Source organism: Balaenoptera ricei, chromosome 17, assembly GCF_028023285.1.
Source record: "Balaenoptera ricei isolate mBalRic1 chromosome 17, mBalRic1.hap2, whole genome shotgun sequence".
Taxonomy (NCBI): domain Eukaryota; kingdom Metazoa; phylum Chordata; class Mammalia; order Artiodactyla; family Balaenopteridae; genus Balaenoptera; species Balaenoptera ricei.
This window is the reverse complement of record NC_082655.1, coordinates 79,195,194-79,221,244: the sequence shown is the minus strand read 5'-3', so window position 1 is coordinate 79,221,244 and position 26,051 is coordinate 79,195,194. Positions and strand designations below refer to the sequence as shown.

Below are 26,051 nucleotides of genomic sequence, written 5' to 3'. Positions count from 1 at the left end.
CCTTCAACCAGGGGTTCTGGTGACCGAAATGAAGGTACTGAAGATGACAAGGGATTTATCACCCTCTGGGGCCCCTACCTCCCTGGGCTACTGGCAGCGCTCAGAGCTCCTCTCTGCCTGGGCTGAAGACATACTTACATGGGTGTTGAGAGAGTGACAAGTGAAGCTAATGCTTGCATATTAATAGTCTAGTACAAAAGATTACTGGCTTGTGGACTGTTAGAAGTCAGGGTTTTTGTTTTTTTTTTTCCCCCGCAGGCCCACGTCTTAAATGGAGCAGGCATTTAACAGATGTCGGCTGAGTTGAACCAATCTACTTGTTATGGGGACTTGACTTCCACTTCATGGTGTCGTACTCAACGAAAACATAGTTTTCAAGATAAATATTCAAAACATCAACTTCAAAATAAGGTAAAAAGCTCCCATGTTCACATGCCACATTCTATTTGTATGCCACAGATGATCTATTGAACAAAATGGGTTATTTTTTTGGCCATTTAATAAAGTTTTATTGAAAGTAGATTATTCGGTTGGATGGTATAGGCAACTAGAAAGGAAAAGCAGTTATAGGTGCTGTGGTCTGGATGTTTCTTTATCAGAATAAGGAGAATGTGCTCTCTGATACCTCCTAAAGCAGTTATAGGTGCTGTGGTCTGGATGTTTCTTCATCAGAATAAGGAGAATGTGCTCTCTGATACCTCCTAAAGCAGTTATAGGTGCTGTGGTCTGGATGTTTCTTCATCAGAATAAGGAGAATGTGCTCTCTGATACCTCCTAAAGCAGTTATAGGTGCTGTGGTCTGGATGTTTCTTCATCAGAATAAGGAGAATGTGCTCTCTGATACACCCTAAAGCAGTTATAGGTGCTGTGGTCTGGATGTTTCTTCATCAGAATAAGGAGAATGTGCTCTCTGATACACCCTAAAGCAGTTATAGGTGCTGTGGTCTGGATGTTTCTTCATCAGAATAAGGAGAATGTGCCCTCTGATATCTCCTAAAGCAGTTATAGGTGCTGTGGTCTGGATGTTTCTTCATCAGAATAAGGAGAATGTGTTCTCTGATACCCCCTAAAGCAGTTATAGGTGCTGTGGTCTGGATGTTTCTTCATCGGAATAAGGAGAATGTGCTCTCTGATACCTCCTAAAGCAGTTATAGGTGCTGTGGTCTGGATGTTTCTTCATCAGAATAAGGAGAATGTGCTCTCTGATACCTCCTAAAGCAGTTATAGGTGCTGTGGTCTGGATGTTTCTTTATCAGAATAAGGAGAATGTGCTCTCTGATACCTCCTGACTGTCGTGACTCTCGGGCCAGCTCTGGTCTTGGCTAGTGTGCGCCCGTGAGTCACATGCGGTGCTTGCTGTTACTCCAGGGAATCCCGGTGACGATGGAAACGTCATGTTCCCTCCGACCAGCAGGACCAGAGCCAGGTTTACTCCCAGGCGGTGTCCCTGAGCCACAGGCTCCTTAGGATGCCGGGCCCTGGGCTCTGATGCTTCCTTTAAGAAATTCTGGAGGCAACTGAGGAATTTCGTTTTGGAAATTACAGGTAAAATATATGCTTTTTCTCTCCTTGCCCTTATAAAAACAGGAAATGGTAATTAAAATTTTAAGCTTTATAACTGGGTTTTTAAAAGGGAGGATGTCTTAAACTTGTATTGAAATGTGGAAGATTGCTTAATTGTGTGGAAAGTACGCCAACGATGGTAAAGAAAGCAGGAAAGGCTGGAGCTAAATCATTTTTAGTCTTGGTTGCTGTGGGGAATGAACTTATTTTTCTTGTGGGGAACTTTTGCAGATGTTTCTAAGGAATTCTAGCTTTCAGAGATTGTTTGGACAACTGTTCTCAAGTTCAGGAACCTGTGGGCCGTGCACAGGACTTGGAATCGATCCTCAGGGCCCTCGGGGACCAATGGAGGGTGGTCAGAGGAATAATATGATCAGCCTTAGGTTTAGAAAGAATAACTGACATTTTTTAAACTATGGAGGCAAACAGGAGAGTGACTTACCGTAGGGCCAGACCAGACGGAGGCCTGATGACCAGTGAGGAGGCCGTGGGGAAGTCTGATGTGGGTTGACTCCTAGGGAGGCGAAGGGCCGGATCGGAGAGCATGGAAAGAATCTTCAGAGCACGAGGAGGAGCAGTGATGCGTGTAGGGACTGGTCTCCAGCGGGAGAAGGCAGAGTTTGACACGACTCTGCGGTTTCTAACCTGGATGACATTAACTTCTCATGTTCTTGCAACTGCAGTTTTTCATGTTCAATGAGTAACACTGAAGCGGCAAACATATTCCTAGTGTGCAGAACAGGTGAGCTGAGAGGAGAAGCTTCCGGGGCATCCTGGCGAGAACGTGGGACGTGGCGTGGGGGGCACCCCCTGGGTGTGTACCTGCGGCAGCCTGAGTCTGCTACGGAAATGTTAGCCGCTGTCTTAGAGGTTTTTCTCGCTGTCCAAGTGGAAGTCCGTTGTCATTTCGATTAAGCTCCTAGCTGCTGTGTCTGCTGTGGGGCTGCAAGGACCATCAGGAATCCACTCCCCACCTCCTCCCCCGCCAGCTCACATCAGATGCGGACAGACCAGAGTCTTGGGGTCTTCTGGCCGCAAGAGCGCCGGTGGGAAGCCCCCCTGCTCTCGCTCAGGGCTGAGTTCACTGGACACGCTCCCCAAGGGAGGAGGATGTGGCCAGTGTGGGTTTCCCGTGAGGCAGCATCGCAACGTGGTCCAGGGTGCCTGCCCCAGTCCTTCACCCAGGGCAGATCATTTCTTCTCCTCCTCCTGTTTCCCAGTCCGTCAGTTGGGAACAATAACGGTAGGGCTGGGGAGGGCACCACGTACGGTGGTCAGTACCTTGTGAGGGCCCAACACGTGAACAAAGATCTCGTTTCTTCTGGTCTGGTAGGTCGACGTCATTCAGGTGGGGAGACCCACAGGGCCAGTGGCACATCTGGTGTCATCGCCATGTGGTGGCATTCAGTGGCTTTATGTGGGGCTAGCGCGGGAGCCTCCGCGTGGGCACGCGGGCTCTAGCACCCTTCCCCCAACGCCCAAGCATCGGGGACGGGGCCACTCCGCATCCTCAGGAGGTGTGATGCAGAGTTTGGATGCTGAGAGACCACAGCGGATTGCGGGGAGCGCCAGGCAGGGAAACTATTTGAGCCCCGTTATCCCAGGAGCTGGGGATCCTCAGAAGAGGGTTTTGTCAAGCTGGCCCCATTGAGCTGAGCAGAAGCTTCTACTCCTGAACTTGTTAATAAATCCCCAACCTCCGTATTTCATCTGGCATATCTGAAATTAATGGCATAACACTTTCACAGGAATATACCATGGAATCTCTTTCTTCCTTTTGGCCAAGCAGAGTTTATATATTTAAAACCTGTGATGTGGGTTCTGAGTAAACTCAGAGCGACTGTTCAAGTTAGTTGCCATCAGCACCGTAGCAACAGGTGTTCAGTGTCTGTTGACATTTACTTTCTTTAGTCTCAGGCAGATTTCATAGCAACATAACACAAAAGCCGAACGGCATCCCTGGAAACTTGTACGCACAGCGAAGGCCTGGATATACCACAGTGGAAGGATTCCTCAGTACAGGGAAACGCCAGAGAAGTTTGGCAAACATGACTTAACCCGTCAAGCCGTGTAGAAAGGGAACATCGCAGATGGTCAGCTTATAAAAAATAAACTGTGGCTTTTCAGGTGATTAATCGGCAGAGTGTGTAAACTCTGGCCATTGGATTATCTTATTCCAGGTTAATCTACATAATCACAAAATAATTTTAGCAATTAGAAAATGGAGAAAAGATCAATGACAAATATCATTGCTAGAACATTCTATGAGGAATGTTGGTGAATGCCATATTCCAATTATTTATATATCCTGATAACATATGAATTAATACCATGGTGTTGTACATACAATAACTATACTCAGATAATGAAAATACACTCAAATATAAATGAAAATAATTTTTGACTTTTTTTGAGAAGGTATTTCAGATTTTTATGGCATCTCAGGGACATTAACATAAATATCACTTATCGCAATAAAGTACCGTAGCTACAGAAGGCATATGAGATTGGCTGCTGAAGAACAGATGGTCCCCTAATATACCTAGAGAAAGATAAGATCTTAATAGTTAGTATTAAGTAATTTGAAATGAAGCTTTCTAAAATATCCACAGCTTTTCTATTACTCAAATGATTTAAAACTCAGAGTTTCAAATTTCTTGTCTTAATTACGTTCATCTATGAAACTAGTGAATATGGGTATAACATTTTTACGCCCATTAAGAAAATGATGACTGATTGATGATTGCTTTTTATTAAACAATTAATAAAACTACCTGACATTTCAGAGAAGGCATCTTTGGATATTGAAATGATAACATTTGTCTATGATAAATAAGCCAGTCTCTGAAAGAAAAGAAAGATTTTTAGTAATGTTAGAGCTGGTAAAGTGTCACTATACATTTATAGTTGTCATCTAAGATTTCAATATTAATTGATCAGAAAAGCATTTTCATAGCAGGTACTAGACACATGGCATCTTCTTCAACACAGAAGAGAAAAGCAGGGTTTCAAAGGTCTTTGAAGGTCCGCAAGGGAGTTCTGTGCAAAGAGCACAGGGCCAGGCAAACATCTCCTATTTCTACAGATTTTGCCCTGGCTGGTGATGCAGGTGCTTGTCAACAGGCCTAACCCTAACCCCAACCCTAACCTAACCCTTTCCGAGGCCCCTGTAGGCCCTAACCCTGACCCTAACCCTAACCCTGACCCTGACCCTGACCCTAACCCTAACCCTAACCTAACCCTGACCCTAACCCTAACCCTAACCCCAACCCTAACCTAACCCTGAACCTAACCCTAACCCTAACCCTTTCCCGAGGCCCCTGTAGGCCCTAACCCTGACCCTGACCCTAACCCTGACCCTGACCCTGACCCTAACCCTAACCCTAACCCTAAACACTCAAGGTGGCCCAGCAGTAACTGTGGACTCTTTCCCTTAAGTCTGCCCCCTGTTATCTGCCCCCTGGTCTCACCACTCTGACAAGGAAGGAAACCAAATCCCAAGAAAGAAAGAGGAAAACATAACTGGATTCCCTTTAAGCCCAGGGCAGAAGGGTCAGCCCGGGCGCTGGCTCTGGTTGCTGGGGGGCTTCCTATGGAGATGGGAGATCGGGGGCAGGCCCAGAGGGGGGCGCTCCCGGGCCTCCCTCACCCTCCGCTCCCCCCGGTCACACGGGGAAGCTGGGTCCTGAGATATGCTTGCGTGTTGGGATGGGCCTCAGAGAACCCCCGTGCAGAGGACTGTCTTTCCCCCGCTGAGTCTCCATTTCCACGTGTGTGATGCAGAACAAGGACGTCTTCTGTAGGCTTGTTTGATTTTTAAGAGTCAGCACATTTTAAATGCCTTACAAGCATTAGCTGTTGTTATATCTTTTTTAACAGTTAAATCTTCACGCCATGACCCCAAGGCCCATACATTTGTCCAACAAATGGAAAGAGCAGGAAAGGACTAACCTGTAAGCAGTAATGTTGGCTATTTCATCAGAAATGTGAGCTCACCCCAGGAGGAGCTACCTCAGGTTACGTTGATGAGACAGACTTGATGGCCATGGCTTCTCCTCACAGAAATGGCGACTCTCCCTAGAACATTCCAGGCCAGGTCTTCTGTGGGTGGGGCTTGAGGCTTCCATCCTGCCCTGTATTCATGACGTCAGGGCCGGAAGGCACAGGGAACACACAGCGTTCCGTGCACAGATGTACAGCAGTGGTCTTCGGCCTCTGGAGGCCTGTTTCTGAATGCAGACTTTTTTGGCCAGGAGGATTTCTCTCATTCGGTCATTACGGGGTCTGATGGCCACAGTAAAATGGATGTTGCCATTCTGGGGGGACAGAATGGTGAGGGGTGAGGCAGAGGGGTGAGGCTGGGCTCCGGAGCCAGGGCCTGGCCTGGGTCTGAGACCCGGACCCACGACTTCCTGCCGCCGCCTGGGGGAGTTTCTCAAGCTCTCCGAGCCGCGGTTTCCTTCCTGGTACAACAGGGAGGGTAGCGGAACTGACCTCGGATGGTCGTCGCGAAGGAAAGGCGTGCCCAGCGAGTGTTAGCCGGGGCCGCGTGTCACGTCACCTTCACGAAACCTTTCTCCGCAGCTGCCTTCTGAGGTCAGGTCCGCCCCCAGGGCCCCGGAAGTGGCCATTTAGTGGCGCCAGCAGAGCCTGCAATGACAGGGCCCTAGGACACTGATACAGGTGTCCACCTAACAAGACACTGGGGCCCTGAACGAGCCCAAGCAGGCAGGCCTGTCTGGAGCCCGGAGCCCCCCAAGCCCGGCTCTGTGCCCCCGGAGAGCATCCGTGAGGGACCGCGTTCCTGCCGAGCCCGCCACTAGGCGTCTTCTGCTGCGGGAGTGGGTGAGCTCCCTCCCGCCCAGACACACGCAGCCCTGAAGCCCGGGCGGAGTCCCTGCACGCCGACGGACCGCGCGCGGGCTTGGCCTGCTGAGGTTTTAGCTGCTTGCGACGGGCACGTCCGGCACCTCGCACACCGAGGGCTCACGGTCAGGGCGCTTCCTTCCCTAAGAGGCCCGCCTAGGAGGCCCCGCGCTGCAGACATCCTCCGCCACCCGCAGACCCCGTCCGCCGGCACACGCACGTCCGCCACCCTTCCTCCTGGGACGCTGGAGGCCCCCGGCGTCCCCGCCCTGCTGATGCCCGGACGAGCACCCACACGTTGGAGGAATCAGCCGCCTCCCGAGCTCCGCAGCTTCTGCCCAGCTCTGCCCGTCCTCAAGGAGCCGGGCCGGGAGCGCAGAGCACGGCCCGCCGCCAGGACTCGGCCGTGGGTACCCGCCTCGCGTCCGTGAGCTCGGCCTGCTCAGGACACGGGGCGCTGGGAGCCGGGGAAGCAAGTTCCGAGATTCCAAGTGGACGTGGGCCCCGAGCACAGCCCCGCCACGGACTCGGTGAGCGCCGCGGACCGAGCCGCGTCTCTGATCTGGTTTCGTGGTCTGTGCAGCGGCGCTAAGGTCCCATCGCAGGCCCTCCCCCTCGGCCCTCCCTCCCAGGCAAAGGAAAGCGCACCTTTCAGGCTGTGGAGGATGCAGGATCCCCAAGGAAAGCCCCGCCTCCCCCTCCTCCCCGCGGAAGGACTGGCCAGAGCAGGTGCGGCCCAGAACAAAGCCGTCCACTTTGAGCATCTCCTTCTTAAAATAATTTAAAATTTGTGTTGGAGTGCGGTTGATTTATAATGTTGTGTTAATTTCTGCTGTAGGGCCAAGTGAATCAGTTATACATATACATGTATCCACTCTTTTTTAGATCCTTTTCCCATGCAGGCCATTACAGAGTACTGAGTAGAGTTCCCTGTGCTCTACAGTGGGTCCTTACTAGTGATCTGTTTTATATATAGTCGTGTGGATGTGTCAGTTCCAGTCTCCCACTTGGAGCATCTCCTCTTGGTGGCTGCTTGTTCCTTCCTTCCTAAGAGCTGTCTTCATTCAGTTGGCTCCTTTCTCCCTATCTGAGCTGTGACTTTGTGACCTAGGCTGGCCCAGGAGAGCCCCGGTGGTGGCCGGGCAGTAGAAAGGGTCAGCGCTGAGCTCAGAGCCCCTACCATCTCCCCAGACCCTGAGCCTCCCCTCCTTGTTCCAAAGTGAAGGGGAAAAGATAAGAGATTACATGCTGAGGAGTTATCTACAAAAGGGCTCAAATCAGCAAGTGCTACAAGCCACAGAGACAAAACAACCTTACAGGACCAGGAAAGTGCTGAGGTGCGTGGGACTACCAGAGGAGGGTTCCAAAGCCCGACGGGGTTGGGGATCCTGGCTGAGTCCATGGTGGAGGTGAAGCTCAGGGGCTCGCCTGGTCCCACCCTAGTGTAGGGGGAGGGGTTAGAGCTGACCGGTCCCCTTGCAAGTTCTGCCTGGAGCTCTGGGCCCACCCTTTGTCCTGGGTTTTCCCTGATTTTCTTACAGTTGATCTGAAATCCCTGTAGCTCAAAAGGCAATCTGACTTCTGCTTCTCCAAAGACAAATCTCAAGGGAAAAACTCTTCAATATAGGCAATTATTTTGTCTCCTTACATCTAAGTGCCTATTTGACATGTTTTGTCAAACTTCCTTTAGTCACAGAATGTAATATTGTTATTCATCAGTTAAGGTCTTTAGACATACAGAGAGATGCCTGCACCTGGCAAAATGAGTAGAGAACTTCCATTATATTCTGGTAAAAGGGCCAACTTAATATGGGCATCAATACTTAAGCAATTTTTTTTTTTTTATAGCCTGAGATCCAAATACCTTTCAGGAAACTACAAAAGGCTTTATTTTTACAGCTTAATTCAAAGCTTATCAAGGTCACAGGCATTTCACTTATTATCAGAGGGCTTCCTGAGGAAAAGTAGAGTAAAAATAGAGGCATGCAGGTGGCACAACTTTACTTTTTAATAGGTGGGAAGGAGAAGGAAAAATATTCCTACTGGTTTGAGGTAATTATTTTCAGCGTAATGGTCTTTGAATGCAGTAAGCAGTGGGAAGCAAAATGACCTCACTTTGTAGATTCAGAAAAAAAAAATCACTCTTGTGGGAGAGGAATCTATTATAAAGTATTGGATTTGAGAATGTTTCACAAAATTTCAGGGTCCTCTGAAGCATTTCTGTAAAATCTTTAGGAGTAATGTCTGTGGTTGGTGTGATGTATCTGTGATTATTGCATTAGATCAGGCATTGCCGAAACATCCAAACTATTTATTTTACTGTCTGAATGTGTGTATTGGGGGTGGGGGAGGTGGAGGGAGATTTGTTTCAAGCCCAATGCCTGGCACACAGTAATGCTTCTCTCAGATAATTCTGGCTGCACATAACTGAAACATGAAAAATAGATATAAATATGTTTCTTTCTTATTAAAAAATATGAATCCACAGTGCAGGGCTGATTTGGTGGATCTACAATGCAAGACCAAGGATTCTTCTGTCTTTTCACTCTGCTGTGACTGGCTACCGTTCCCTTGGACCGCCCTGTGGTCCAAGATGGCTGCTGGAGCTCCGGCCATTGAACCACATTCCAGGACAGAAAGGAAGAAGAAGGAAAACGAAAATAGAATCCCTCCATATTTAGGAGTCTTCCTGAAAGAACCATACAACACTACTGCTTCCAACTCTGTAGTTAGACCCGGAAGCAGATGGCTGTGATGGACACTGGCAAATGTGCTTGGCTTAAAGTACTTAAAGGGCTGGAGTAGTAAGAAAAAAAATGAATGTGAAGAGTATGTGCCTGGCACATACTAAGTACTCAATAAATATTAATGGTAATTATTAATAATGCAAAGAGCAGAGCAGAAATCTTAAAAGTGGTGTGGAAACTCCAGTGGCCCACATGCGTTTATTCCTGGGTTGTCTTGAGGGCGGGAAGAGGGCAGCTAGTATCACAGTATTAATCCTCGCAGAGTGTGGTTGTCCTTTTTCAGAAACCAGTTTGATCAGTATTTAATGGTCTGTGTCTCTTTCCTTTCGTATAGTTTGCAGTATTTGTCAAACTGTTCTCAGCGATTTTCAAACAAATAAGCAAACGCACAGAACACGCCTTCTCCCAGAAACCTAACAAGCAAACGTTGTTGAAAAGGAAAACTGACTTTCGGTCTAGATGAAATAGTCCGCGCTTAGTCATCAGTTCTGCCTTTGGCCTGCTACGTTGAAATAGGAAACAGAAAGGATGCCATTAGGCCCAACAGAAATCCAAATATAACTGAGGTTTGGAAGTGACTCATCAGCGGAGGGTTCCTTTATGACCTGTGCTGCTGCCACTGCTCCAGACATTGCCTCCCCAGCCCCATGTGGCCTTGACCAGATGTGTCACCAAGAGCCCTCTGTCTGTCCTCTCTGCCCGGGTAGGTGGTCCCCTCCCCTGGACTCACTCTGTGCTGGTCCTGCTGGCACGTGACACCTCCCTCCCCGACCCGCTTTGCTGGGGTGCTGACACCTCGCCCTCATTCCTGTCCCCTCCAGCCCTCCCCTGGCCCACGGACCAGTCCAGTTTCCCCAGGGCGGCCTCTGTGTTTCTGCAGCCTGCACCACACTGGTAGTTAACTTGCTTAGAGCTGATCTTCCCTGGGAGACGTGAATTCCGGTCCCAGGGACTGTGTCTTCCTGTTCACGGCTGTGTCCCATACCTCGTGTCCCCTCCCATGGCCGTAGAAAGGTTCCAAGGCCAGGCATGGACTCAGGGCCTCTGTACAGTCCACGCCTACACGGAACCTGGGGAGTTTGGGTGGGAGGGCCAGTGAGATCAGTTAGTTCACCCAGCCTTTTTCAGATGAGGCAACGGTACTAGTTTGGTGGGCCTGTCGAACAAAGTGCCACAAACTTGGTGGTTTGCACAACAGAAATTTACTGTCTCACAGTTCTGGACACTAGAAGTCCAAGGTCAGTGTCAGTGCGGCTGGTTCCTACTGAGACTGTGAGGGAAGGGTCTGTTCCCTGCCGCTGTCCCAGCTTCTGGGCTTTGCTGGCAGTCTCTGGTACCTTTGGCTTATAGAAGCATCTTCTGATCTCTGCCTTTATCTTCACATGACGTTCTCCCTGAGGGCCCGCCCGTGTCCACATTTCCCTCTTATGAGGTCACCAGTCATACTGGGTTAGGGCCCACCCTAGCACCTCATTTTAACTTGATCATCCGCAAAGACCCTGTTTCCACGGAAGGGACCATCCACAGGTACTGGGGGTCAGGACTCAACATCTCTTGGGAGGAAACAATTCAGCCCAGAACGATGACTAAGTTCATCACACATTGTCCTCTCTGTTGAAAGATGATGCTACTTACCCACCATTTTTAAAATCTGGGGGTTGTGTTATTTCCCTAGGTTTAGTCTTATTTGTGTGGTTTTTTTCTTTTTTCTTTTTTTTGTGAGCAAGAACCATAAGTCAGAGGAAAGCCTGGGTTATAAATTAAGAGGTTGGTTTGCTCGGGTAATGGAGCTTGTTTGCTAAGTTTGGAAAATTGTTTTCATATGGTGCTTTCTTTTTTTTTTAAATTAATTAATTAATTTTTTTGGCTGTGTTGGGTCTTCATTGCTGCATGTGGGCTTTCTCTAGTTGCGTCGAGCGGGGGCTACTCTTTGTTGCGGTGCAAAGGCTTCTCACTGCGGTGGCTTCTCTTGTTGCGGAGCACGGGTTCTAGGCACGTGGGCTTCAGTAGTTGTGACTCGTGGGCTCAGTAGTTGTGGCTCGCGGACTCTGGAGCGCAGGCTCAGTAGTTGTGGCGCACGGGCTTAGTTGCTCCGTGGCATGTGGCATCTTCCCAGACCAGGGCTCGAACCCGTGTCCCCTGCATTCACAGGCTTATTCTTAACCACCGCACCACCAGGGAAGTCCCCATATGGTGCTTTCTACTGACATTAGACCCACTTGGTTCCAAGAAGGGCAGCCACAGGAGTGCCTTTGTTCTCATGGATCGATAAACAATTATTTAGAGAAAGTGACCTTGTCCACAAGTTAATGAAAGTCACCCAACCTTTGAAATTAAGAGTAATTCAAGTTTTGCCCCATATTAGCTGTGTGGCCCTCAGCAAGTCGTTTCACTGTCTGGTCATCAGTGCACTGTCTGGGACGTTCTGGCACTGGATCAGGTAACCTCTAAGGACCCCTCTGGCTGGAAGCTTCTGTGGATTATGTGGTTCTTTCAGTGTTGAAAGCAGAAAAGTTCTGTGAGGAATTGGGCTGTGCAAGTATAGAAAGGGATCAATCAAGCGCTTTTCCTATCCATTATCGGCGGTAGACATGAGCTGGCTCTAGCCTCAGCACAGAGGGAAGAGGCTTGGTCCCTGCCTTCGTCACCTTTTATGTGCTCAGCGTCTATTCCCTGCAAGGGACAGCCCAGCACACAGGACACGTGTCCTCTGCTAGCAGCAGTGCTCCCCACCCGACCCCAGGGGCCACACGCTGGTGGGTTTGTGGTGTCAGAATTCTCAGGGGTTGAATGTGTCATTTTCATCCTCACAATGACCAATTTTTCAGACAGTTGTTTCTGTAAGTCTCTGATAACATCTTCAGGAGCCTAATCCGAGTTTTTCCTCGTACAACGGAGCCTTCAGGGTGTACACGCTCGCTCTTGATAATCTTGGCATAAAAACTCCTGCTAATGATAGCATCTTTACTATAAATAGAGGTTTTTAGATGCCCTCTCCCCCTATTGTCCTATCTCTTACAATACTCAATGCATCTTAACCCTTTTTCTTTATTTCGTCATAAAACCGTGACCCTTGATGGTTGGTAGGATAACACAATAGGCCAGATGTCTTAACCATGTTTGGATAAATCAGTCATCACCTTCTTTTTCCAAGAAAAATGAGGCAGAGCAGCTTGAGTGAGGCGTAGACTCTGCTTTCCATTCGGTCTTTCCAAAGCAAACAGAAAAAAGAGGTAACCGTCTGCTAGCTGTGCCGGGTCAGTTGTGAGGAATCGGGTTTAAGGATGTGCAACCATCGTTATTGTGACAAGAGAGGGAGACCACACTGTCAGTGTTTCGTCTCATTTAAAATTGAGACTGAAAATAACCACCTCAGGAGAAAAGAGGATTGATTCATGACCTTAGTTCTAGTTTAAGTTTGAGGGGGATATAGATTTTATATGAAGCTGGGGGGACAGGCTCTCAATACAGTGGCCTTTCCCTCAGATTGAAGAACGCTTAGATTTACATTTAAGTAGCACGTGATTTCAGAACTTTGCTTTTTACAAAAACATATGATCTATGATGATGAGGCAAGGGGTGGATTTGTAGCAATGCACCAGTAGAGTCAGTCATCAAAGCGTCTCGTGTTCCGTGATGTACGTCAGTCACTGGGTTAGGTGTTGAGCACGCACGATATCATTCAGAGCAAAACAACCTTAGGACATCAGAACAGCTCCAGTTTACAGATGAAGAAAATGTAACATAGAGGGGGTTAAATAATCTCATCTTCGTCCAATTAGGAAATAGTATGCTCAGGATTCCAGCTTGCAGTAGGACCATTTGACTCAAGCCCTGAGCTCTTTCCGAAAACTCTGATGTCCTATTAATAGGGCCTTGATTTGTGTAAATGCTGCTGTCACACAGCTTTCCGGGCGTGAACATCAGATGAGTACAGAGCCCTTGTTCTGACGTGGATTCCCACGGCATCATTAATCTAAGCCAGGCCAGTCCTGGTGGAGTGAGAAGGAGAAGGATTGGAAATAGGCCGTCAGGGGCAGGCAGGGATGCAGGAAACGCAGTTCCTCAGAGTACTTTTAGGAGGATCCTGAAAATACACACATCATTATGATAAAAGGGAGAATAAAGGTGTCATGAACAATTTATGAAATAATGCCACTGGGGGCCTAAGGAGGGAGAGATCCTGGCGCCAAAGCCGTTCTGAACTCAGATCCACAGATGGCTATTGACGGTGGTGGGCTGTATCACGGGGCGAGAGGGTAAGGGCAGACCTGTTAGAGGAAGGGGCACGGGGGATGGGCCTGAAGGATGGTCAGGGTTTGGGTGAGAAGAAGCACGTGTGGGAGATGGCATTCCAAGCAGAGAGAATGATAAGCAAGAGGCATAAGAATGGGAACCTTTTCTGTAGAGAAGCACCGCTTGGGACAAATACTGGGAAAAGCAGCCCTAAGCTCGTAAGACTGGGGCCTGGGAGCATTGCCATCCAGGGATTTCAAACTTGAAGCCCATTCCTAGCTCACTGGGAAGCCTAGGAATGGGCCTCAGTTTGTCTATGACGTTTTATTGATACCTTGAGCATATGCCCATGTTTCGGTTATTTTTGCTACGTGATGAACCACTCCAATGCGAGCTAACACACTGACTTAAAACAGCAACAACTTATTGTTCCACATGATTCTGCCATCTGGGATTGCTCAGCCAGGAAGTAGAAATTTGCCCCAGAGCCCCAGCCTGGTGTTTGGGGCCCTGTCGCCTATTTTGAGGCCTCCTTTATGTTTTGTGCCTGCCCTCCTGCTGAGAGTTTGAAGTAACAGCCAACCTGTCAAGGGGTTCCCCACCAAAGGCCACCTCTGGGGATATTTCCACAATTCACGTAGAAATTCCCATTGCTGTCAAGCACAGAATTTATAGAAAAGAGTGGACATGGGACTTTCCTGGCGGTCCAGTGGTTAAGACTCTGCCTTCCACTGCAGGGGGCGCGGGTTCGATCCCTGGCTGGGGAACTAAGATCCTTCACACCACACAGAGCGGCCAAAAAAAAAAAAAAAAAAAGAAAAAAGAAAAAAGAGTGGACATCTTGAGGACCAGTTTGATTCTTGTATCTGGAGCTGTCTAATTATGGGCTTTGTCCTAAGGCAACACGCCTCCACTTTTAGATGAATTGAAGTAGCGGATGCACGACTGTGGCTCGGGGATTCTGCAGGATCACATCTTTCATTCCAAAACTCTATTCCACTAGACGATGGTCTTCTGATGACTTGGAATTAATGGTCCTGAGTTAGTTGTTCCCTAAGGTACCAAAACTATGGAGATGGAGAAAAGCCAGTGAGGCAGTCCGGAAAGAGCAGTGTACTTGACAACTGGAAGCACAGAAAACGTTCAGTTCTGTTGCACCTTGACTGACTGGTGAGAGGGGAGTTCTTTCTCACCCGAGGGTGTGGACAGAGAGAAGGAAGACGCCGCTTTCTCAATCACTCTTAGCTGCTTTAGGAAGTTCCCAGCCTATGTGCCGTTTGCACGTCCTAAGGAGAAAATGAATGAGCGAGTGTCAACCTCTTACCGCTGATCAGTGCTGGTGAGCTGGCAACAGCTGTTCGCCTAACAAGTCCATCAGCAGCTGCGCAATTGAATGTTCCTGCTTCTCTTGCATCACTTAGTGGCAACCTAATTGACACCGTGCCTCTTCTCACGCTTTAAAGACATTCTTCAAAGGTACAGTAGATACCAGGAAAGTCATTGTCAGCTATGTTAAAAAAAAAAAAAATGATGCCACATGGGTGACAAGGACAAGATTCTAACTTACAGCTCCCCATTTTTACTTGGGATCAGAGTGTAACTGATCATCTTTGTGATGGATGTGTAACACTTCTGGTCATATCCAAAACTGCAGGGAAAATGGTAGAAGTCTGGAAGTGAAAACACCGGGAAGTGATTTATTTCAGAGCCAGAGCTAATCTCTTTCCACTTCGGGTCCGGAAATTCCTGGGCTTTGCGTCCTTGATAAGACTCCAGGCGGCCGCAGGCCGACAGGGGTGTGGCGGTAAGGCGATCTAGGTGTGGATGGTGTTATCAACAGCCCCAGGTTAAGTGTGACAGACATTTCTGAAAACCTGGCTTGATTCAATTGATCAGAATATGTTTTAGATTTCTTTGCAGTGCTGTCATTTCCAGTTGCTCTATCTACTATTCTACAATTTTAAATATGAAATGAAAGCTTCTTTAAATAAGAGAAAGCTATCTGAGAGGATGGGAAAAAACTGCCTATTTTTTGGTGTAAAAAATCTCAGTTATTCATATGTGATTTCCATGTAAGGGAGAAAACGTCACTGTCGTATTAACTAAAATATAAATGCAAGAAATAATGAATCTGCATTCAAAATTTATAGCCCATGTGGTTTTCCTTATATGAAAAAATACTTTTCTCCTTACGCAATGTTGAGAAAAATGTATTATTAAATTCACATTCCCTTCTTACCTGGTATGTGCGTTATGGAGCAGTCAAGAATGTTATAAATTGCTTATTAATAATTATGGCTAACGTGATTTCTTAGTAGGTACTGTGCTACTTTACTGTGCTATTTAATCTCAAAATAATACCGTAAGCCATATACCACGATGACCTCCCCATACTGTAGATGATGAAATGGAGGCTTACACTGTGTCATCACCCAGGTCGCATGGCTGGAAGGTGTACAGGTGAGGCTCAAGTACAGGTGTGCCTGTGTCAAACCATGCCTTTAATCAGTGTACTCCGCCAGCCTTACACACGGTGCCTAGATGACCTCAGACTTGGGTAAATTCCATTGATGAGAAGCTTGGCAGACATTTCCAGAAAGGAGGAGGTGGAAGCATTTTCTAATTATAGAGGGAGGAATGGCTCAGAGTAATCGACTAATTTCGTAAAGAATTTTAGTTGACACAGCTCAGTTGAAATTTTACAAAAGCAATTCTGTATTTCATTTCTTTTTACCTCTGATTTTTGCTGTGGAAGTGAAATATTTTAGAATTTCTAACAAAGGTCCTAGGATGATGTCATACTTCTCAAGTAAAAATATCCTCTATTATGGCTTCACAAAGTGAGCTGCTGCGTTCTTTTGTCCTGTTAATCAGAGGAAGGACTCCAGTTTGCTAAGCACAAGACGCGGTGCTGGAAGCAGGTCACTTCATTTAATTCTCACCCGCGCTGTGTGAGCTGGGTGTGAGTGTGGCCATGTTTCAGCTGAGGAAGCTGTCTCAGGAAGGCTAAGTGCCTTAACAGGAGTTGTACCTACTGCAAACCACAGGGCTGGGATTCCAACTCTGCCGCATGCCCTTCTTAGAAATAGATTTATTGTCCCTTGAAAAGCGAGGGAAATCCGATTATTTCCCCATATAAGCAGATTCTTAATTAACCTTCCAATTCTCTGTTTCAGTGCTTCATCTCTGTGGTTGGGTTACAGAGTCAATATGAGTCCCAATTCAAAATCTGCTGCAGCTTCGAAAAGCTGCGTTGTCTGTTGTTTCAAGAACTGCCAATCTAATCAACGTAGTTTTGTCTAGGAAGCTGAAATCAGGGCCTGAAGTGTCCAGATTTCCATTCTGTGTTATCTCAGTAGACACACAGCTGCAAATCTGTAGCTCCAGGCGGGCTCCTTTGATGATTCTCGACATTTCCCTCCAAATGAGAGGGCACACGGAGCAAGCTGCTGATGGGTCTAGTCAGCATGTTTTACGCATAAAGATTCCAGAGGCTGAAGCGTAGACTCAGTTCTGCGGGCCGGAGAGCAGAGAGGTAGCAATGACTCGCCTTCCTGCCAGGCCTGCTCCTGCCCCGTCACTTTGGTTTAACGAAGGTTGGGTGTCAGGGAATTCCAACCCCCCTCCCTTCGTTAAGTCTGGAGCCTTTGGGATCATTGAGTCGACTGCAGGAACGAGTCCTAATATTCCTCGTAGAAGTTCTGGGTCAGGTTCTTTAAAACACCCCGTCCCATTCGTCTGTTCAGCTCCTGAATCAAAGCCCTGGACGGTCCAGGGTCCCTGAAACCTCTGTGGAGTGGTCAGTGGGCTGCAGGCTGAGTATCAGGCGCTGCTTCTTCGTCCTGCTCTCTCCCCAGTTAGGGGAGCTGGGCTCTGTCTCTCCCACCCCGTACCCCCGTGTCCCCCGAGCCTCTGCGCGGGGTTCCGCATTCCTGTGAGTTAACGCCAGGCACCAATCTCTACCTCACCGTCAGCCTGCGAGACTCCCCTCCTTCTCTCCAGAACCCCTAGAGGCAGCTCATCTCCTGGGAAGCGTGGAGCTCTGTTTCCTCCTCATCCTCACATTCTGCCTGGTTCAGGAGATGCCTTCCGATTGGACTTGACCAAGGGCTGATACTCTCTGACCAAGGTGCTGTGGTAACGGCACAGGGCAGCAGAAAAAGCAAGGGTTTGAGCCAGACGGACTTGACCGAGACACTGGTTCCAACCTGCATTGAACTTGCCATTGGACCCTAAACAAGGGCTCCGTTTCCCCAGGGTTGTTCTAACGTCTGAGTCGATGCATATGAAGCCCCCGGTGTGAAACCTGGCGTGTGTTAGCCATCACTACTTGGTAGCGTTGATGATGTCTTTTCAATGAACTCTTTGGGCAGTTACAAATGTAACTTAGATGTTCTTAAGCCGCCCGGGATAGTTCCAGTAACACTGGAAACAAAGAGAACTCAAGTTCTCCTGTACCAGCCCAGTGATCTTTAGAGGATGCCTATCCTGCTTTTGATGAAGTTTCACCTTTCTTAGGTATTTTAGAGGTAGATTGACAAGGAAGAGAAAATTGTCCCTTTAGCACTATATCTGGATGTTCAGCCAGGGAAGGCCAAGGGAGCCTTTGGAACTTACTGGAATGTTGGAAATTTCGGCTCAAGGGCTGGAAGTCTTGACAACTTGTGAAGGTCCATTAGACAGCAGGATGATTTTACACACGAAGGGCCTAGAGTCAAGACTTTTGGGTCATCGAAAATTAGACCGACAAACACTCATGAATGAGCTCTGCTGGCCCGGAAATGACCAAGGGCCGGAGGACTTTTTCTGTTTCTAATTTCTGTGAGTCTGTGGAAAGGTCTCTTTCTTTTTTGTATTTTCTAATATATGTATATTTTTTCTTTTAGCCTTCTTGGCACTTTTTTCCCTCACATATATTTATAGATTCTACTTACAAAGCTTAAAATGACAACAAAAATGCCATTTCATACACTAAGTTTAGTCCATTTTAAATCCTGTCTTGCAAATTTCTCCTCCTACAAAGCAAAGCTGTCCCATCCCGTTGCCTTCTGTCTGTTGCTATTTTTGGATTACATTTACAGAAGAGTTCATCCACCTTTGATAAGGAATTTAATACCATTGGCAGGTCCACTTGTGACTTTATCCCGTGACTATAGCTGCAAATTATGGCACATCTTTCCATTTTAGTTATTCCCTGGGACAGAAAGCCAGTCCAAAGGCAGAAGAATACTTTGTGTTATAAGGACTAGAGAAGGAATTTTACAGAAACAATGTTCCCAGGGTGGACGATGCTTTCAGGATGGCATGTCATGGAGGAGTGCGATTGGTCCTGACGTACGGAAGGGAGTTGGGTGCAAAAGAGCAAAAACGAGGCTGGAGAAGCCAGGGAGAGACCAGGAGGGGACTGAAAGGGGCCCAGAGGAAGCTGATTGTGGCATCGAGGTCAGAGTCAGGCTCAGAACCTGGGCCAGTGCAGGAAGCAAGTTTTGAAGGTTAAAAGAAGCAGGTGGGCAGGAGTTTAGGAAAGCAGTTGCAGTATTAGGATCTCACCACAGTAGGAAACAGGACCCAAGAAGGAATTGGACAACAGGCTTTGGTAACAGAAAAGGCTTTGGACATGAAACTGACATTTCAGTTTAGCCTGAATTTTTTTTTTTTAATTTATTTTATTGAAGTATAGTTGATATACAATGTTGTGTTAATTTCTGCTGTACAGCAAAGTGATTCAGTGATACGTATATCTATATTCTTCTCACATTCTTTTCCATTATGGTTTTTCACAGGATGTTGAATATAGTTCCCTGTGCTATACGGTAGGACCTTGTTGTTTATCCGTCCTATATATACTGGTCCGCATCTGCTAACCCCAGACTCCCAATCCACCCCTTCCCTGCTCCCTTCCCCCTTTAGCCTGAAGTTTTGTAACTGGCACCTTAGGTCAGAAGGTGCAGGTGTAGGTAGGTGAGAACATTGGGAGAAATGTCATGGAGGGGGATTTGCAGGAAGAAAGACAGTGGCTTATTTTACAACATCTCCAGATATAGGTCTATCTTGATTTCAATATCCCTGGATTTTCAGCTTTTATTCAGATACTGGATCTTCTCTCTGGGAAGGAAGATGAAAGGGAATTAGGCAAACCCTGCTGGAATATCTACCATTTAAAAAGTACTTGGGGACTTCCCTGGTGGCGCAGTGGTTGAGAATCTGCCTGCCAATGCAGGGGACACAGGTTCGAGCCCTGGTCTGGGAAGATCCCACATGCTGCGGAGCAGCTAGGCCCGTGAGCCACAACTACTGAGCCTGCGCGTCTGGAGCCTGTGCTCCGCAACAAGAGAGGCCGCGATAGTGAGAGGCCCGCGCACCGCGATGAAGAGTGGCCCCCGCTTGCCGCAACTAGAGAAAGCCCTTGCACAGAAACGAAGACCCAACACACCCCCCTCCAAAAAAAAATTAATTAAAAAAAAAAAAAAGTACTTGGCTTGGCACTTTACGTGCGCTCCTCGTCCAACTGTTACCGCAGCCTATGAGATACTTATTTTTACCTGTTTTTCATAGACGGTAAGGTAGGTTAAGTTCACCCGAGTGCACACGGGCTGTTAGTAGTGGACTTTTTTGGGGGGGCTGTGCCGTGCGGCACGCGGGATCTTAGTTCCCCAAGCAGGGATCGAACCCTCACCCCCTGTGGTGCAAGCATGGAGTCTTCACCAGTGGACCGCCAGGGAAGTCCCAGTGGTGGCCTTTAGCCATTGATTCTAAAATCTTGTTCTTTTCACCTTACATGCTGCTTCCTTTCGGTGCCCGGTGGCTCTCAGTAAGTATTACATGCTGTCGACATCCTGTCTCCCTGCATCTCTTTCTTTTTCTCCTACTAATCTTTTAAAATCCACTTTTTTATGATGTTTAAAAATAGGCTTTATTTCTAGAGCAGTTTTATGTCCACAGCATAGCTGAGCAGCAGGACAGAGATTTCCCATTACTGCCCCAGTACCTGCCTATCAAGGCTCCGGCCTCTGTTCCTGCTGCAACCAGGGTGGTCTCTCCACAGTGTAAACCCGAGTTCCTCACCACAACAAACCCTGAAACCCTCGCCACGGCCTGGAGCCCTGCATGCCTCCGGGCCTGGAGGCCCAGGGCCTCCTCCTCCTCTGATGTTACCTTTCTTCACTCTCCACTGGGCTCGTATTTTCCAGCCTCTCTGGCCTCATTTCTGTCCCAGGACCTTTGCATGTGCTGTCCCTTCTGTTTGGCATATGTTTCTTCTACACCTTGGAACAGTTTTTTCTCCTTCAGATTTAGTTTCATCTTACACATCCCCTTGTCAGAGAGGATTTCCCCAAGAAATTGACTGATCTTCATCACTTTCTACCAAATTACCCTGCTTTATATTTTTCAAATCACTTCTGTACCTGAAATTATCTTATTTACTAATTTTCTTTTTTTTTTCCTTTTTCTTTCTTGCTGTCTGTAGTTCCATCAGTTAGCTTTTACAGCATAAAAAAATCACCCCAAACTTAGTGGCTAAAACAAGCATTTATTTATATGTGTATATATATATATATATATATATTTTTTTTTTTTGGCTGCATTGGGTCTTCATCGCTGCGTGCGGGCTTTCTCTAGTCACGGCAAGTGGGGGCTACTCTTTCTTGTGGTGCGCAGGCTTCTCATTGCAGTGGCTTCTCTTGCTGCAGAGCATGGGCTCTAGGCGCACGGGTTTCAGTAGTTGTGGCACATGGGCTCAGTAGTTGTGGCTCACGGGCTCTAGAGCGCAGGCTCAGTAGTTGTGGCGCACGGGCTTAGTTGCTCCGCGGCATGTGGGATCCTCCCAGACCAGGGATCGAACCTGTGTCCCCTGCATTGGCAGGCAGATTCTTAACCACTGCGCCACCAGGGAAGTACCAACAAGCATTTATTAAGCTTACAGTTCTTTGGTTGGACTGGGCTCGGATGGGTGGTCTTCTGGGTTAGACTGGGCTTACTTAAGTGTCTGTAGTCAGGTAGGCGGCTCTGTTTCTGAGGGTCAGCTGGCTGTTGGCTGGCGTGACTGGAGCATCTGGGCTAGGTTTCTCGCGTCGCCTGGCAGGCCAGCTTGGGCTTATTCATGTGGATAACAGAGGATTCTCAGGAGAGCTGCGTGTACCCGTTCTCTTGAGGTTTAGTTTTGGTGCTGCCATAATGTCCTTCTGCTTCATTCTCTTGGTCAAAGCAGCCCAAATTCAAGCAGTGAGGAAACAGACACCACCTCTGATGGAGGAGCTACAGATCACATTGTAAAGGGGTGAGTATGTAGGGAAGGAATAAAGGTACTCATTTTTGCAAACAGTCTACCGTAACAGTGTATATTTGCAAATCATTTTAAATTATTCGTATCTGCAACTTCTTTTGAGTTTGGGAGATTACCCACCTTACGAATCTTTGTTGGGCAAAGAGTATTTCTTCCTGTAGGAGCCGAACGAGCTACACATTTTCTGTCTAGTTTTTTGCACTAAAGGCATAGGTACTTGTGCAGGTTGGCAGTGAGCAAGGTGAGAAAGCAGGCTCCTTGGGGACCTGATTCTCCAGTTAGGGTGACAGCAAAGGTGACTGTGCTAGGTTGGTCTTTTTTCTTTTTTTTCACACACACACACACACACTGTATTTTTACAAGAGATAAATCAACTGACACCAAGCATTGTAAATGGATGACCACAACAAAAGTAACAATGATTGCAATTACCAAACACGAAACACACTCATACTATGTCATAATATTGACATTCAGTCCAGTAATCCTCCACTGTAACAGCTCCTTTACTTTGCAGTGAAAATTGATTTGTATATTTTTTGCCTCTGAGTCCTTGTGGGATTTTTTTTTTTCATTCAAACAGAAAGTCACAAAAATTATAATCATCCTCATCAGTTCACTCAGTCCCATGTAATTAATTTTTTTTTTCATCTTGATCTTTTGTTAACACTTTTATGAATTCATCAGTTTTCCATTAGAGTTCTGAAAATGCTTATTCATTCAGTTCAGCAGTATAGTCAGTTACCTAGGTTGGTCTTATTTGCAGTACGATTGTGTTCCTGGTGGGAAATTGGCAAGCTTACCAGCCATAGCAGCTTGGGCTCTGTGGCATGCAGGTGATTTCTTCATCAGGCCAGTATGATGAAAGGTTTTGTATGTTTGTTTCTGAAACCTTAAGTTTGAGCTGTCTTCTTTATACCTCTCAGAGATTCTGTGAGGCATTCAATATTCTTTCAATAGACTCCTTTTGTGTGTGATCCCCAGGATCAGATTTAGTTGTTTGCCAGGGAGGGTTCTGTTCCAGAAGTTGGTGTCAGGAATAGGGTTAATTCTTCTTACATAATGAGAAGAGTCAGGAGGTTACCAGATTAGCCCAGCTGCTCACGGAGCCCTCAGGACCACGCCTCTCTTTCTACTTGGCCATCCTCTGTGTGTTAGTGTTTTGTCTTCATATGTGTTGCCTCTTAGCTCCCTGTACTACTTCCACGTTTCAGGCAGGAAGAGGGAAAATGGGGTGGCACCTGCTGTGTCTGTTTCTTTTGTCGAGAAAGCCACAGTTTCAACAAATGCTCCTTCAGATCTTCCCTTACACAGCTTTGGCCTAAACAAGATCACCTAGATTACTGACGCGAGAGACTGGGAAGTATCTGGCTTCTTAACCCCTGGGAGGAAGGTATGAACGGAGAGAGCTTGGGAATGTGTGCTGAGTAAAATGATGACCATTGGCTGCTGCATCATTAGCTTCCCCCTTTAGAAGGGTGGTTCCTGGCAGGTAGGGTTGAACCTCGCTCATTGCTCTCTCTCCCGTGCCTAGAACAGGGCTTGGCAAACACAGGACCTCAAAATTCGTTGACTAACTGGTTTTTAATCTGCTACCAACAGCTGGAGATTCTTTCTTCAAAATCTGTCCTGTATTTTGCTTTCATTACAGAACCCCTATTTTATCCTAGGCCAATTATTAAAGATTTATTGATTAGAGATTTGTTTCCATCCTATATTTCTCTCCCCAGTCTTTTCCATCCTTTGTCTACATTACATTCTGCCACTAGAAGATTATCTTGCATGCCGTTTTTGTCTCGTCCTTTTCTTTCTCAAAAATCCGTGTTAGTTCTGTGGTAGTAAATGAAATCTCTCAGCCTGGGAGGCAACTGCTTGCATTAGCTGTCTGTTACCTCCCCACATCATCAGCTTACTTGGTAATCGCTCCCAAATCCGGCTAATCTCTCGGCCATCTGGTGTAGGCCGCCATATCCAGAGTATGCAGAGGACAGGTTGCAGGGCTCGCTGGGCTAGAGGGAAGCGAGTAAGCGAGACCTGATTTAGGGAAGACCCTCAGCGTTAGGACGGGCCGCCATGCTGCTCTGTTGGAAGGGGTGGGCAGTCGCCATTCACTTTGACCTTGTGCTTAGTCTGCAGTCTCATCGGTGGAAGTTATAGCAGGCAGGGGATCTGATTGGGCTGCAAGGTAAGGGCCATCTCTGTCCAATCAGTGGGGTCCACTGCAGTCCTTTTGCCCCAGAGAAGGGGAGCATGAACCAAGGTCAAGAACAGCAGATTGAAACACAGTCTGGCCCACAGGGAAGGCTGAAGTTCAGGGCCCTGTCTCTGAGCAGGCACTCAGCCATTCTTAATCCTCTAGAGAGGATGAGACCATGGAGGGCCAGCCTGGGGAGGCTGGGTCTGCCCTTTGCTGGACCTCAGTGTGGCAGCCAGACCGAGTCCGGTCAGGTGGGGACTGGTAACCCCACCCGCCTGCCTTCGTCTTGGTACTTAGACAAGTGTTGCACTTTTTGTTAGAAACATATTCTTTGCTGCTGTGCTTAGAGGGAGATTCTGAAAAGCCATGGGGGACAATTCTGATACATCTCAATTTATTTGATGAAAAAAACCTTGAACCATTTTTATAACGAAACATTACAAAATTACAATATAAAATTGTCATGCTGTTTTTCAGGCAAAATTAAAATTTCAGTTTCAAACTTTGATTAAAACTCCAGTCTGTGATTACGAATTTATCCTCCCCTTTCCTTAGAGGTACTAGGATGGAAAGAACTGAGAAACACAGAATTCGAAGACAAATAAAGGGCCACTAGAGGGCCACTGCTAGTATTATGAAAGTTGTTAATTAAAGATGTATGTTTTTACTTATATGTGGAATCTAAAAAAACAAAAACAAACAAATGAACAAATATAACAAAACAGAAACAGACTCAGAGATACAGAGAACAATCTAGTAGCTGCCAAAGGAGAGAGAGGTGGGGAGAGGGACAAAATAGGTGAAGGTACAAACTACCAGTTATAAGATAAATAAGTCACAGGGATGTAATGTACAGAAAAGAAAATATTGTCAGTATTTTATAATAACTTTACATGGTGTGCAATCCCTAAAAATACCGAATCATTATGTTGTGTATCTGAAGTAAGTATGGTAGGTCAACTACATGTCACTAAAAAGCACACGTGCTAAGAATTTAAACTAGAAATCAGAAATTTCCATTTTTAGAACGAATTGAAAAGACCTTGTTTGAGATTTAAAATATTTTCTTTAACAGGAAGGGAAAGCTCCTGATGATAGCATTAGTGGTAAGGGTTAGCATGAAACTGCTATTTGGAGGGAATATCCAAATGACTTCCTTTTTAAGGTAAAAATGTCAAGTCAGTCGAAAAGAATTTCAAGCTGTTTTTCTCACTTTTAAAAAATAACCAACATCTATCTTAAAATAAGTAAATCCTTTTGCATAGTGCAGTTTTATTCAGGAATGTCTATGTCCCCTAAGCAATAAAAGATCTTCCAAACATTTTAAAATAACAACTTAATCTAATCACACGGACAGAATGAAATTTTCCACTTTCATCTCTTGTAGCAAGTTGGAATCTTCGAGCATCTAAATACTTCCCTGTGGCAGCGTACCAAGAACACACCATGGGATATTTACCTAAAATCGCTTTTTTTAAACTGGCTGTTTCCAATCATTGATGTGAAATCCCAAGAACTGCTTATCAGCTGAGAGAGCAAAGTGTAAACTGAGGATCTACTTACCTGATTTTTCTAAGCAGAGGTTTTGCTTTATTGTTCTGTCAAGATATTTAGGAATAAGTTTTTTGGATTGACTTGTCTCTAACCTTAGCTTGGTTATGTACATTTTGATGATAGCTGCATTTTCTGTCACTAATATTTAAGTTATTCCTTTTTTGGTAGAGTAAAATATACCCCTTTACAAGTGCTTTGAACACTCTTGAAGATTTTATGGAAAAGGGGATTTATCCTTGACAGGCAAATTTTTTAGAGCAATCCATTTTTTTCAGTCTTTCATTTAGTAAATAGTACTTACCAAATTCTGACCAAGAGATTATAACTCATTAATTTGTCCTGAATTAAAAATAAATATTAGTCACAGAAATGATAAACTTCAAGTTAGTATAGTTTAAGAAATTCTTGAAATATATAGAATTCTGCTTCAATAATACTATTTCTCCATAAGACTATAATAGGCTTGAAGACATTTTAATCAGGATCATTTTGAATTTTAATTTATGGTACATCTAGATCAGTTTCATCTGGTCAGCCAATGATGGAAATGTGGAATTCCACTGTGAATTTGGGGTCTTTTTGTTATCTCACCATAACTTAGACT

General features: G+C 46.4%; 1 protein-coding gene across 1 annotated transcript in view; it reads left to right on the top strand.

The window, feature by feature from the left end:
• The first annotated feature begins 282 nt into the window (after window positions 1-282).
• Window positions 283-26,051, top strand: part of LOC132351941 (oxygen-regulated protein 1-like) — a 47,651-nt gene continuing 21,882 nt past the window's right edge. Inside the window, exon 1 of the mRNA XM_059902064.1 lies at window positions 283-411. Within this exon, the coding sequence (XP_059758047.1) occupies window positions 292-411 (120 nt within the window). The 5' untranslated portion in view covers window positions 283-291. The remainder of the gene's footprint in view (window positions 412-26,051) is intronic.